Source organism: Carassius gibelio, chromosome A21, assembly GCF_023724105.1.
Source record: "Carassius gibelio isolate Cgi1373 ecotype wild population from Czech Republic chromosome A21, carGib1.2-hapl.c, whole genome shotgun sequence".
Classification (NCBI taxonomy): Eukaryota; Metazoa; Chordata; class Actinopteri; order Cypriniformes; family Cyprinidae; genus Carassius; species Carassius gibelio.
This window is the reverse complement of record NC_068391.1, coordinates 25,356,001-25,370,558: the sequence shown is the minus strand read 5'-3', so window position 1 is coordinate 25,370,558 and position 14,558 is coordinate 25,356,001. Positions and strand designations below refer to the sequence as shown.

The 14,558-nt window shown below is 36.1% G+C and overlaps 2 protein-coding genes across 3 annotated transcripts; one reads left to right on the top strand and one right to left on the bottom strand.

Annotated features, from left to right (window-relative positions):
• On the top strand, window positions 1-6,284 carry LOC127942160 (ubiquitin-conjugating enzyme E2 K). Its single transcript, XM_052537774.1, has 7 exons — window positions 1-345; window positions 1,131-1,224; window positions 1,327-1,385; window positions 2,113-2,195; window positions 2,364-2,463; window positions 2,548-2,676; window positions 4,467-6,284. Exons 1-7 carry the CDS (start codon window positions 283-285, stop codon window positions 4,539-4,541), a joined length of 603 nt encoding a protein of 200 aa, XP_052393734.1. The 5' UTR covers window positions 1-282; the 3' UTR covers window positions 4,542-6,284.
• Window positions 6,211-14,516, bottom strand: LOC127942159 (sister chromatid cohesion protein PDS5 homolog A-like). Of its 2 annotated transcripts, XM_052537772.1 has the most exons (8): window positions 14,374-14,516; window positions 14,167-14,286; window positions 14,020-14,088; window positions 13,068-13,219; window positions 12,859-12,943; window positions 10,755-11,092; window positions 8,167-8,383; window positions 6,211-7,132 (listed from the first exon to the last, which is right to left on the bottom strand). In XM_052537772.1, the coding sequence occupies exons 1-8, from the start codon at window positions 14,491-14,493 to the stop codon at window positions 7,091-7,093; spliced, it is 1,143 nt and encodes a 380-aa protein (XP_052393732.1). In that variant the 5' UTR covers window positions 14,494-14,516; the 3' UTR covers window positions 6,211-7,090. The 2 variants fall into 2 exon arrangements, with proteins under 2 accessions (XP_052393732.1, XP_052393733.1); XM_052537773.1 differs by lacking the exon at window positions 8,167-8,383.
• Between the last annotated feature and the right edge of the window lie 42 nt (window positions 14,517-14,558).

Sequence of the window (14,558 nt, the reverse complement as noted above, 5' to 3'; positions counted from 1 at the left end):
AAACGCAGTGTTCTAGTGTCATGTTTGAGTTTTCCAGACTCTCATTGTGCTCGCCAGTGTTTGTACTGGAGCTCAGCGAACTGTTTAAGGAGAGCGAGCGAGAGAGAGAGAGAGAGAGAGAGAGAGAGAGAGAGCGAGAGAGAGAGAGAGAGAGAGAGAGAGAGAGCGAGAGAGAGAGAAAGTGAAGCACTATCAGTCTTTGCGGACTGGACTGGAGGCTCAAAAACAGCGGAAGAGAGAAAGAGAGAGAGTGATAGAGAGAGAGAGAGGAATCAATCAGCCATGGCAAACATCGCTGTGCAGAGGATCAAGCGAGAGTTCAAAGAAGTGCTGAAAAGCGAAGAGGTTTGCAAAACGTTACTTTACTCTATTTTCCTGCCCGTTAAGAGCAAACAAAAGGAGTTTTGGGAAAAACGTCCAGAAACAAATGAGCTAGCTTAGCCTGCTAAGCTAATGTTAGCATGAACTGTCATATGATGGCCTGTAGATACGGAAGTCTTACATCTGATAATTGTGTATCCTTTGATATTTTAAGACGAAAGCCATGACCGAAATGTGAAAACCGTTTATGGACATGTCAAAAGAACCACAAGGTGCTTGACTGCACACGTCGTTCTTTAGCGTTGAAGCTACCTTGCTATTTGACATAGTTAGCCTGCTAGCTGCTTCACTAACCTTTCTTTAGTGTGTTATAATATTAGCACTCGTGTTTGTCGCGTTAACGTTTTCTTTCTTAATTTTTTGAATACTTTTTTTTACTGGTCGTGTCCAGAGATGTTTGCTGTGTTGGTGTCAGTTAGCATCACTGCTGGGCTGTTTTAAGTAGTTTTCAGGAGTGCAACACTATGGTTGTTTCAAAACCCATTGAGGTGTCTACCTAGACAATATATTTGGGAACCACAGGCACCTTTCATGCTGTCTACCTAGGTCGCTCATTGTTTTGAAACGGCTCCGAGACTTAATTGGTCACTTCTTTGTTCTGGGCAGCTAAAGTAAAGAAACAACCTTGTTTGACTAACTAAAGGCTCGTTTCTGCCATTTTGTCTTGATCCCGGTTTAATTAAATGCACAAAGGTTAAATGGGTAAATAACCCTTTTCCTGTTTCTATTTTTGTTCTACTTTATAACAGACAAGTAAAAATCAAATAAAAGTAGATCTGGTGGATGAAAACTTCACAGAGTTAAAGGGAGAAATAGCAGGACCTCCAGACACACCATATGAAGGTAGTGAGGCTATCTTCATCAGTCTTCTCTATTGCTGACATGATGTTTGCAGATCATATGTTCTGATGAATATTATAATTTACAAGCTTTTTTTCACTATAGGGGGCAGATACCAGCTAGAAATCAAGATACCTGAGACATATCCTTTTAACCCACCCAAGGTAATCTTTTACATATTTATTTGATGTTTTAGTAATAATTAAAGAAAAATCAAGCTGAAGTGATTGTAAGTAAATCAGGATTTTTCACAGACTTAATATTACCTATCAGGAATTTATTAGGTTTCTAATAGTTGGTCTTGCAATTCATATTGGAGCCAGGTAATCAGAGACACAACCATGTTCACTTAATAAAAAATATAAAAAACAAATAACTTAACAGCTTTCATTTGCTAAATTATCAAATTTGTAAAAACCTTTTAAAAGGACAGCATATTTTAAGTTGTTTCCACTGGAAAAAATGCATGTGATAGTGCCTCTATATCCTACAAAACACACTTTAGCTTCAAGTCTCCATAAAAACGATTAGATACGGTGCACATTTATCAAGGTTTAATGTTTAAAAATTGTTATATGCTTGAACTGTTTTATATCTATAGATTTGTGATGATTTGAGAAGGCTAAATTGATCAAATATATGCTATGATCAGCTCACTGTCTGCCGCTGGCCACTTGGTTGTCGCTTCAAAAACAAAAACCTATATTTAACAAACAAAAATTGTGCAAAACCTTTTTCTAAATTAACTTTAAAGAATTGTATTAATTTATTTTTAGAAATTTTAATTTAATTATTTTTTTTTAGTGCAGGTATGATCAATTATGATTTAATGTTGACTTGATTTGAAAGACCATTTGACTTAAATATATATTTTTCCTACATGTTTTTCAGGTGCGGTTTATTACGAAGATCTGGCATCCCAATATAAGTTCAGTTACTGGGGCAATATGTTTGGACATTTTAAAAGACCAGTGGTGAGTGCATATAATTAATGATCATGACAGGTTTAGTTTACTGTCATCAAGCATATAATGTGTCTTATTTGCCCAATTACTGTTATGTAAGGACTTTCTCTTTCCTGTTCACTTTTCTATACTCTTTCTCCATCTGCTCTGTGTTCGGTCTTCACTTCCTGTGCACAGGGCTGCTGCTATGACACTGCGAACAGTTCTGCTCTCACTACAGGCGCTGTTAGCTGCAGCAGAGCCAGACGATCCTCAAGACGCTGTGGTAGCCAATCAGGTACACATGCTTGTCTGAATGAGAACGGACAATAACAAAGCCTTGCAAACCTTTCAGCTACGTTACTGTTGTTGTTTTTTGCAGTATAAGCAGAATCCAGAAATGTTCAAACAAACCGCTCGTCTCTGGTCTCATGTTTACGCTGGTGCCCCCGTGTCCAGTCCCGAGTACACACGCAAAATAGACAAACTTTGTGCAATGGGCTTCGACAAAGTAAGTACTGAAAGTGAACAGCTAATAGTGTGCTTAAAAACTCAGTCTGGGGTTTGCAACCTTAGGGACATGGGACAATATTGGCATGTGTTGCCTTTAACTTTCAGCACATTACCTGATATAAATGTGAAATTACCACTGTCAGTGAGGTTTTAAACTTGTCTTATATGATCTTTAATAATCAAAACGATGACAATAGCTTGGAAAATCAAAGTTTATTGCTTGTGTAGGTTTTTTTTTTTTTTTATAAGAACGCTCACCAAAGCTCCATTTATTTGATCAAAATAGAAACCGTAATGGTGAAAAAAGAATTTCAATTTAAAATAACTATTTTCTGTTGTAATATAGAAAGCTGAGTTTAGTCCAGTCTTCCACGTTCTTTTAGAAATCATTCTAATGATTTGGTGCTCAAATAATCCGTATTGAAAAGGGTTGTGCTGCTTAACTCTTTCCTTGCCACTAAAGAGTCATCTCATCATTTAGAAGACAATGCTTCATCGCCACTAAAGAGTTTTTACGGCTTTTCATGTTTGCGCTGTTATACAGTGGGGGCGCTATTACACATCTTCTGAACGAGTACAAAACCACACATGAACATGATAGAGAAACGAACAATCTCTTATCTAAACAGATGCATATGAAAAATAATGTAATCATCAGCAATAGACAGCAAATTAATGAAAACTGCATAATGTTATGGAGTAAAATGTTGATCCAGGAAGTAGTATATGTCTGTGCAAGCTTCGTAGGTATTGATGGAAGCAATTTATTGGATTTATGCTTTGCTAACTGTACCGAATTTTATCCAGATGTAGTTTTTGACAAAATACCTGTATTCAAGTGTTGATTTAAAAAAAGAAAAAGAAAAGAATGCTTTAAGGTAGAGTAAAATGTTATATATATATATATATATATATATATATATATATATGTATATATATATGTAGAGGCTGTGGTCTTTGTTTTCGTGTATTGCATATTCAAATATTCATACAAAAAAATATACTGAAAAGTGAAAAATAAAAGTGAGTGAAAGTGAAGTGACATTCAGCCAAGTATGGTGACCCATACTCAGAATTTGTGCTCTGCATTTAACCCATCCGAAATGCGCACACACACAGAGCAGTGAACACACACACACACACTGTGAACACACACCCAGAGCAGTGGGCAGCCATTTATGCTGCGGCGCCCGGGGAGCAGTTGGGGGTTCGATGCCTTGCTCAAGGGCACCTAAGTCATGGTATTGAAGGTGGAGAGAGAGCTGTTCATGCACTCCCCCCACCCACAATTCCGTCTGGCCCGATACTAGAACTCACAACCCTTCGATTGGGAGTCCTACCCTCTAACCATTAGGCCACGACTTCCCCGTGAAAATCTCAAAATCGCTGGGGTTGGCTGGCAACTTTTTTCAAAAATACTGACAGGGAAAGATGTTGAAAGGATTATAGCATTTATTTAATATAAAAACCTTTGTAACATTTAAAGTGCCTTTACTGTCAATTTAATCTGTCCTTGCTAAATAAAAGTATTAAAAAATAGAATAACTTATCCCAAACCTTTGAATGGTGGTATAGAAATATGCAGAATACTGTAAATTAGGCACTGTTGAAAGCATAATGAAATAATCCTTCAAATGAATTTCAGTTTCATTGATTTGTGGAGTAACACTTTATGCTATATTGAATGGGAAAAACATTTCTGTAACTCTAAGTGTCATCTAAGAAGTAATTAAGCAAATCTACTGTTGCTTACAAATGTTACATTTTGTCTTTGTCTCTCTCAAACAGAATGCAGTAATAGTAGCCTTGTCCTCAAAATCATGGGACGTGGAGACGGCGACAGAGCTGCTACTAAGCAACTGATCCTCCAGCTCTCTTCATCAGGCCATGTTTTCCTCAAACCCCTCCTGCATCATGACCCATTCACTCCCACCCACCCAACCATGCACACATGCATCACCCGTCTTGGTTTGTGTTCAGAATGAATGTTAGCAGTTAGACAGTGAGACCTCTGAGTCATCTTCTGTCTCTCTTAGCAAATGGTCTCATCCCTTGTCTTTTTTTTTTTCTTCCCAACATTTTCACTGTTTCTGCCTTGCTACAATCATTTTTCCTCTTAAATTTAGGCTGTCACTTCCCTTTTAAAGAAACCCAAAAAGACAAAGCCTCCATCACTGTCATTTCATGTGAAAAGAAACACCCACTCGCATCTGTGAGACAATGTTAGTACATGTAAACTAGTATATTTAAGACTGTGTACATTTAAAAGGCAAAATAGCACTAATGTTATTTTTTTTTCAATCTGTACACCATAAAAATGTGTTTTGGGATATTCTTATTTGAATGGGATATTTAGCATATAAAAACTAAACTGAGATTATTAATCCCCCTTTCTTTTGACACTCTTACAATGAACAAATGTGTGATTTAATTTGCTCATTTGATTCTTTTAATGTTTCTTTGCACTAATCTGTCTAGTAGTTGATATGGCCAGGTGACAAGGTGTTATGTGAGTGCAGACAGTTTCAGACTTGCTGGATGAAGTGTTATTATTTTTTTAATGCAAGGAAGATTGACCTTTTTCATGTTCCCTTTTTTTGAAAAGGGGGACGATGCAGGATTGGTGGTCAAACCCTTTCTTTTTGTTTTCAAGGCAGCTGTGGGGTTTGGAACTTGATAACGGACAGATACCTCGAGTTGCCTCTTTTTTTTTTTTTTCCTTTTAAGAATGTATTGTATGAAACAACTTGCATTTAAGTATAAACATTTTGTACATGTAGAGATGAGAAAGTGAAGACACGAGTTTCTGTTCTCTTAAAATGATTGGCTTTTTTGAAACCGTATGGCGAGACATTCAGTTTGGCATAAAGGTATGTTGATGTGGAGGTTTAAAAGGGTTTCTGAGAGTGAGGTGGGGTGCGTTTTGTTATACCAAATATCTATTCAGATTTCCACACACAAGCTGCAGATATAATTTAATGTTTTGCACTTAACTGATATTGCAAGCATGAATTAAACCGCTAGTTTTCTAGTCAACAAAGATGCTTCAAAGCAAACGGGCCAAGAGCGAGTACTGCCACACAATGCTTTGTGAACTTGTTTTTACCTAGCGCTGTGTTCTTATCTTACAGGGGTGAATTGTTAAAAGTTTCTTTTCGCCCTTTGCTCTACTTTAATTTGCTAGCATTCCCACTTCTGTTTTCGAAATGCCCCCACTTTCACAGCTAGTCGCTTTCATACACCTCCTTTCTCATGTACATACAGCCATGTTTTTTTGGTGGGGGATAAAGTACTGTTCATCTCTAGAATGCACCATCAATGGCTGGATTTATATTTTGTATGAAAATCAAAAATGAAACAAAAAAACAAAGACTGTCTTCCTGTAGTGATCACCTTGTTCAATATTGCACGAAGAAATGAATTAAAGGACAAAAACTTCTGTCAAAGGATAAATGCAGGTCATGGGTTCTGGCTTTAGTCACTTGAAGCTCCTTTACAAAACAAGACAAGAAAAAAAAACCTACTCGAGCCGTACAAGCATGGTTATTTATTGTGAAACTGTCATATTCTTTTGAATTAAAACAAAAAACAAAAAGTGAAAAAGTTTTTAACTTGTGTTATGTGAATCTCTGCTCTGCACCTGTGAGGACATCTACATCAGTAGGTGTCAAATTTAAGTAGTTTGAATGTGTTTGAAATGCATGTCATTTAAAGAATTAAAATGTAAAAAATAACTTGGGTATTCATATGAACCTGGGTAAAATGAAACTGAACATCATATTCTATTTAAATGTTTGAAACCATTTGAACACTGAATTCTGAACATGTTACTAAATATTTAGTATTGATTTTAACAAATTTAATGTAGCAACTTAACGTGCCCTTGTAACAGTATGAGGAATTCGTGCTCATACACCCAACAGAATAAATAGCAGCATTATTAATCATACAGTCTTGCAGTCTCTGCTCTTTAAATTTATAGAGTTAAACTAATTTAATACAAGACATGAGCCTCAATAAATCCTTGCAATCAAAGAAATCTGAGGACAGTATTTGGATTTAATAGAGGATTAAAAGAGGAGAGAGATAAAACAGTAAAAAAATCTTTCCAGGTATTTAATAAGCAACCTTAGAGCAGATTAAAACTTCTTTTTTTTGTCTTTCTTTCAAATGTTTGTTTTTAAAAATGGCTCCAGACAGAGAAGCAAAGAGCAACATGAACAATTTCAACACAAAAGAAAAGAAAACGAATGAAGAGAAACAGGTCTGTGTTTCTACATACAAGTTTGAACATCTGAACCTAAACAATTCATTCCTCATCCGTTTGAGGTGTGGGGTAATGACAGTTCAGGTTTGTGAAGAGCGTCTGATGTATGAAGTGGATGCGCCTCTTCGTAGGGTCACTCAATCCTTTACTGCCTGACCGTCCTGGTCTTCACACACCGACGCTTTACCTGAAACCAGAAAAATTGATAAATCAATCTACTTTACAGCAGAGTGGCATTATGGTGAAAACTGCATTTTAAAATATTAAATGGAAGACATTTCCAGTTGGTAACATGTTTTAGTAGAAGCTAACATACGACATGAGACTTAAAAATAAAGAAATTAGTGCTGTCAAAATCAAATGGGAGACTTTTCATACGTGCTCTAGTCAAATGAGCAAAGAACTGGTTCAGATGATGAAGCGGTGTCAGTAGAACAACAGGGAACTGCTGTCAGATGAGATGTCAGGTCATGTCAGTAAAAATGAATTTCCCTGTCCTGTCAGTCATTCTACTGCGCTCGTAGCATGTGCTCTGCAACTGCACACATGGCATGCACTGAAGCCTGTTTCATTCCATAAAGCACAAACGAAACTACAAGCATGCATTGTCGTTATGTCATCTAAAATATGATCCATGTCAGATCCGCGTCATGTTCAGAGGTAGCATCTCCTAAAATAAAAGCAGCCAAAAAACCTAATAACCCAGCAGCTGTGATGTCTGTTCAAAGAACAAAATAAAGTTGTGGTATCGGTATCAGTGATGCTTACCTTCACTCATAAATAAAAAAGATGCCACTAAACAAATATTAAAAATATTCTGTTTCGAAGTTAATTTGAAGATTGCTTGTGAAATAAATTGCAATATAAAATATAGATTTGAAAACTAATGTTTGGTGGGATTCATTGCAATTAAAGTTCAGATAATAATGTGCGATTTTTAAGTTTTTTTCCCTTCATTTTTTAAATTGACAGCACTAAAAGAAATACAAAACAAGTCATACTAGTTTTATGGTGTTACTGTTTTATAGAAAATAAACCTATACGTAATTAACATTTTCTCCTATTATAAAGTGAAAAACAAAAGCATAGGGTTTAGAACAAAATTAGGGTAAGTAAATTAGATCTAAACTCATTTTTAGGTGAACTACTGAGCTTATAGCTACAACAAAATTAAACTGCTCAGGAGCTCAAGGTAAGTGAGGCTCCCTCTCAGACACTCACTGACAGCTTGCCCTGCTCTGCTGCATGGGTGGATTCTTTCTGTTTGGGGCCTGCTGCGCCCCTGGACTGCTTGTGAATGGCTTCTTCCTGCTGCTCCTGTAGCTGTGTGAGTGAACATACATACTCTGGGCTGGACTCAAATTCTCTCTCTGTCTCCCCTTCACTTCCATATGTCTTCTGAGACGCTTGCTGATCTCGCTGTGCTACCCTCACTGATCTTAGACAAAAGAAACACCTGCCTCAAATTCACATAAAAGACTTCAACAGCTGAAAATGACAAAGTTACAGGTTCACACCAAGTTAAATACCAGTATGCAACATGCAAGTTTCCATTAAAAAACAATTCCCATTGATGCAAATTAAATGCAAATGTGTCATTCTATGAAAAAGATTTGCATACAATGAAATGCATACAAGAATAAATGAAATGGATACAATAATAAATGAAATGCATACAAGAATAAATGAAACGGATACAATAATATATTAAATGCATTCTGGCCGTTGATGTGCTCAATGAAAAACTTGCTTGATAAATAGGAGTGGGTTTATAATATTCAAGTTCTTCTCCGTCCATGCCAATTCACACAGATTAATACAAATAAACTATTATTTACTTGATAATAAATTGTAAACCACCATAAACATTACTCTCCTTGAATGGAAAAATTAGGGGAAAAAAATATCATGAAACAGTAGAACACCATTTGAAATTTTGGGGTTGGTTGGACTTATGTAATAAGGGGTCATATGATGTTGCTAAAAAGAATATTATTTTGTGTATTTAGTGTAATGAAATTTATGCGGTTTAAGGTAAAAAAAAACCCACATTATTTTCCACATACTGTACATTATTGTTTCTACTCTATGCCCCGCCTTCTGAAACGCATCGATTTTTACAAGGCTCATCGTTCTGAAAAGCGAGGTGTGCTCTGATTGGCCAGCTATCCAGTGTGTTGTGATTGGCCGAATACCTCAAGCTTATGACAAATCTTATGACCCTCGTCATACTGTGATGCCCTGTCCGAGCCGGAGCAACAAGACATTCCAATAAAACATTAAATCCAATTATAAACGTGATATAAACATGATTTCTAAGAAGTAGTTTCGCTGTCTCAATGAAACGCACAGCGCGGTGACAACAATACTACAAGGAGAATAAAAGGTACCCCTTCTTTCTTTGTGTGAACATCTGGGCGGCGTTATGCAAATCTTCTCACATAGTGATGTCGAGATGTGGGGGTGTGTTAGAACAAAATGTTTTAGGGGGGTGTGGACGAGTCTTAACTTTTATCTCTGTGGATTTGAGACTTTAGTCTTTGCATCTTTACAGATCTTCTCTATACACCAAGAGCTTGTTATACTCCAAAGAGAAAGGAAGAATTAAAATCGCATCACATGACCCCTTTAAAAGAATCCTCTAAGACTGCATTTATTTATACTCAAAATAGGGGTGGGCGATATGGAATTTTTTTTTTTTTTTTAATCACAATTCTGTGTCATGTTGGTTTTACTATTTTATTGTCTGAGCATTACATCCAAACTTAATTTCCCTATTATAAAGACAAAGCCTTTCAAGGCAACAAAAAAAGAATGTCAGATATTTAGGCCAAAGAGGGTGAAGATAAAAAAAAATATTTTTTCTTATTTTTTAATAATTCTGTAAGCTGCCTGTCAATTCTGTCAGTGTTTTAGATTTATACTACCATTTACTCACTCAAAAGTGGTTTTAAACCTGAACGAGTTTCTTTCTTCGTCTGAACTATTTTTTTGCTACTATCAAATTCAGTGTGGACCAGCAACTGTTTGGTTACCTTCATTGTTTAAAATATCTTCTTTTGTGTACAGCACAAGAAAGAAATTAATACAGGCTTTGGACAACGTGATAGTGAGTAAATAATGACAGAAATGAAATTTTAGGGTGATCTATCCCTTGAGAGTAATGACAGTAGGCTGCATATTTAATAGGCCTACTGTCCCTTTAAGACCTGCACACATCTAAAATACAGGCATGTATAAGTTTTTCTCTCAACGGTTTACTTTCATTTAAGACATAACCAAATGAGTCTACACGTAAACCTGGTGTGTTTTGACAGTATTAGCACAAAAGATAACTTAGTTCAATAATCAGGCACTGTATGACAGGCTTTAGCGCACACACGCTTCGGGTGTATGCAGCACTTAGAAAAAGCACAGGTCAGCCCAGTGCAAAAATGAAACATTTAAAAGCACATGCAAATAATAAGAGAGTAACTCTACTGCTGTGAATGCATGTGGTGTTGTACAGTATATGACAGAGGTGCCAGAACTGCAGCTGATAGAGTGTGCGCTCTACCATGATACTACGATATTTCTTCAAAAGCAGATCGTGGAGACATTTTTATAGGCCACGATTAAAAATTGTCATATCGCACACCCTTAATTCAAAACATAGTAAAACTATAAAAATGTAAAATATTTAAATGTACAATTTTTTTATTCATTCAGAAACAAATAAATAAATATAATAAATTATAAAAAAACTACAATTGATTTATATAATACTATGCATACAATACAAAAAAAGTGAATTAGTTGCACTCAGTTACCTTTGCAGGTCAATCTGTCTCTGTGGCGCCACTCTTTTCGGCTCGGTTTCTTTCTGCTGTTTTGGTGTCTTGACATTGATTGAATCAGCTGAGGCTGCGGTGGCAGGGTCCTGGGCAGGTGCTGCTCTCTTCCGGCCCCGTCCGGCCCCTCCTCCTGTGGTAGCTCCAGCATCTTTCTCTGGTGTGGCAACGCCCGCAGCATTTTTAGGGGGTCGACCGCGTCGTGGTTTACTGGCAGGGGGCTGTGACCCTGCTGAGGTGTTTGAAGACAAGCTGTTCTCTGTGCCGTCACTCGCAGGAGCAGCACGCTTCTTCCCACTGGGCTGAGCAGTCTCCTCCTAAAAGAAAGTAAAAAAAAAAAAAAATCTTAGGGATGATAGAAGTGTGAACGTGTAGCATTTTCAGCAGGGCTTAAAAAAAAAAAAATCTGTTCATTCCAAGCAGAATCAGTATTTAAAGTTTCTGTTTATGCATTCCTTCTGTATTATTACCATTCCGTTTTGAGCAGAAAAAAAAAACAATACCAGTTAATGTTTCATTTGCCAATAAAACTACTGCTACTAAGTACAGAGCTTTCTTCACTCAAAAAAAAAGTGCTTCTAGTCATTCAACACAGCATCATCTTTTATAGCAAAATTTTAGCCAAATGTATTAAATGAAAGCAAAACCGGACAATGCAATTTTCCAATATTGCCTTTCATGCAGTTTGTAATGTATTTGTATGTGAATGTGAACAATCTGCAAAGTTGTAAAGCTGAAAGTGCACGTAAAGTTATTGTCTCCTAAAATAATCAACTCTGAACAGCTGAAACAAGTCTTTAGTAGTTAAAAACGCACTTTCGGTAACACATTTGCATAAGGCGTGCCTATGTTCAACATTGGTTGGCTGCGAACAACTTGACCCCGCCCACAAGCACACATCATTCTAATGACGACGACTTCTCTAACTTCAACGAGTTCAACGCGGGATTCACAAAACGCTTGCTGTTGAAAGATGGATCAGTATCCTGTTTATTTGGACCAGCTGCCCCACTGAATCACAACCTGTTAGAATAATAGATGTTTACATTTTCTATAGAATGTTCAAAATACGGAACTATTAAAATAGGCATATCGTTTCCGACATGCTGGTTTATTTTTTCAAGATTTAAAAATGTTTGATGCATGGATAAAAAAAAAAAAAAAAGTATAAAATAAGTAAATTGATAAATTGATTAAAAAAAGTAGTAACGTAGGCAGTATGATGCATTTTATTAAAACATTCAGAAATAACATAGGCTAAAATACCGGTAAATAAAGCAAAATATGTTTTATTATAATATATTTTATATATTATAAAGTTTTATTTTGTTAAACACAGCTACAGGCTAATCCTAGTTGCCTTCTCTCCACAACAAATCCTCTAAAGCTAATAGTTAAGAACTTCAAGATAATTAAACTAATTAATTTAACGAGAAACCGAAGCCTACCTCTTTCATTTCTCACAAATCCAAATGTTTCAATATTCGCAGCATATCAGGATGCAAAAATATTATTATGTAAACTATAGGTTTTGTACTTCACTCACATTAGCAACATTACATCATCCTCCTGACAGGCTATAACCATAGATAAGTATAGGTAGATTCCCTATAAACGGCTGTTTCTATGGGCGGCTATATGCAAGCGTCCACCATACTGGAATCCTCAAAGCAGGTTTGTGAACATTGGAGAGCAGACTGCCTGTATGTCTGCAACCCTAGATGATGTGGTGAAGGTGATGTGACCTTGTGTGAATCCATCTACACTATCTTGGTTATTTTCAGGGGAAATGCCTATACAGCTGAGCACAAGCGTTTCACTTGCTGGATACATCAACATCACATTTGCAATGGCTGTACTTTTTGAATTTGTGACTGGTTGATTGCAAAATTAAAATACTAAGCAGAACAATAAAATAATGTTATTAACTGGTTTATGGCCATTTCAAAAAGGCATTTCAGTTCATTTTATTTGGTTTCTGTTTATGCTCCTGTCAAAGTTTTGTTGATTTGAGGCTATTGTTATCTTTCTTTGAACAGGATAAGAGCCCTGGTTTTTGATGTTCACATGAGATATAACTCACCTTCTTTACAACTCCTGCTTTTGTGATAACAGGGTTCTCTTCATTCTCCCTCGCCCCTGTTTCTGAGGCCTCAGAACTCATATCCCTTTGTGATAGAAAAAAGCAAATTGTAAACTATTGATAAAGAACCTCTTGCAGTATAGATTAATCAACACTGGTTAAATGGCACATCACAATGAATGAAAAAGTGAATTCTGATAAGCACAAACCTGCTCTTATTTGTTGCAGGTGAGCTGGGTTGAGAGTTGGTGCTTGCGTTGCTTACTGTGTCAGAGGTGGGGGTTTTAATGTACGGTCGGCGAGCTGTTACTGTTAAAGGTTTGTTCACTGCCCCCAGCACACCTGTCTGCTTTGGTGGTTGCTTTGGTGGAAATATATGAACAAGTATGTGTAATGGAACACATTCAAAGCATTCATTTGTTAATTACTGGTTAACTGCATCTTTTCAACAAAAAGAATGTTGATATGTCATCGATCCCTGTGTGTAAAACTCCCAACTACTTTGAACACATTCAACTTTTTTGTTTATAATGTTCTCATCTTTTAATGTAATGAAAAAAATGTAATCACTTATTTTTGTTCATAAGTTTGGGGTTGTTAATATCTCACTCTCATGCTTACCATGGCAATTTAATAAAAATATGATAAAGAACAATAATACTGTGAAATGTTGCAAATCAAAATAACGGAATGTAATTCTTTCCTGGCAAAGCTGGATTTTCAGTGTCACATGATCCTTTAGAAATTATTTTAAAATGCCAATTTGATCCTCAAGAAACATCTATTAAAAAATAAAATATTATTTTATTATTATTTTTTAATATTTCTATTTGTATTAAATTAATCAAAAGTGTCAGTAATGGTTTTTATATTGTTATAAAGGAAAATAAATTAAGGGTTCAAATAAATACTGTTCTTACTGACCCAAAACTTTTGAACAATAGTGTCCATTTTTGTGTTTATTTTTCTACATTTATTTTTTAAAAATACATTTTTATATTTATTTGGAACTGGCTTTCTATTAGAAACTGTACAACCTTTAATTTGCATTAACTATAGAGTGCCTAAATTGTTATAATCTTTCAAACTTACTGTACTCAACACTTCCATAAATTCATCAGGGTCTTACTCACATACAGTAGCAGATGTGACAAAACCTACCTGGATTTTTCCTGTCTGCAGAACTATTTTGGCTTCTGGTGACAAATATTCCTTATCATTGATAAAATCCTGTATAGAGGGGCAGACAGAATGAGTTTCATAGTAAGGTCACATGTAAAGTGTCACTGTAGATAGAGTGGTTGTTACCTTATCAGGTGGGGTAAAGAACTTGCAAGGCAGCACAGGATCTTTTGGGGAGTCCAGATGACATGAAGTGCTCTTGTTTGCAATCACAAATAACGCCACATCACACACAATGTAAAGTTTCTGTAAATACATGAGAACAAGAGTAAAAAACACTGGGATTCAGAAATATACACAAACATTATGCAGGAGACGTTAATGGTGACGGACCTCATTTGCTTTTGGGTCATCTGGGGCCTGAGCATCTTTTGTTTGTTTGATGTTCTCTACCATCTTCCTCAGGAATGAGTGACTGTTATTCTCATTCTTTGTCATCAACACCTCCAGCATGAACCACAAGCATCTGAAACAAAATCTCACCTGAATTAGTCTGAATTCAATGTAAAACATACATC

Excerpts from the sequence above, each read along its gene's own strand:
- LOC127942160 (XM_052537774.1), top strand. The coding sequence starts at position 283 with ATGGCAAACATCGCTGTGCAGAGGATCAAGCGAGAGTTCAAAGAAGTG. Across the intron at positions 346-1,130 it reads AAGTGCTGAAAAGCGAAGAG|ACAAGTAAAAATCAAATAAA; the intron begins GTTTGCAAAACG and ends ACTTTATAACAG. Across the intron at positions 2,196-2,363 it reads GACATTTTAAAAGACCAGTG|GGCTGCTGCTATGACACTGC; the intron begins GTGAGTGCATAT and ends TCCTGTGCACAG.
- LOC127942159 (XM_052537772.1), bottom strand. The coding sequence starts at position 14,493 with ATGCTGGAGGTGTTGATGACAAAGAATGAGAATAACAGTCACTCATTC. Across the intron at positions 12,944-13,067 it reads CCTGCAACAAATAAGAGCAG|GGATATGAGTTCTGAGGCCT; the intron begins GTTTGTGCTTAT and ends TCTATCACAAAG. Across the intron at positions 11,093-12,858 it reads AAGCAGGAGTTGTAAAGAAG|GAGGAGACTGCTCAGCCCAG; the intron begins GTGAGTTATATC and ends ACTTTCTTTTAG.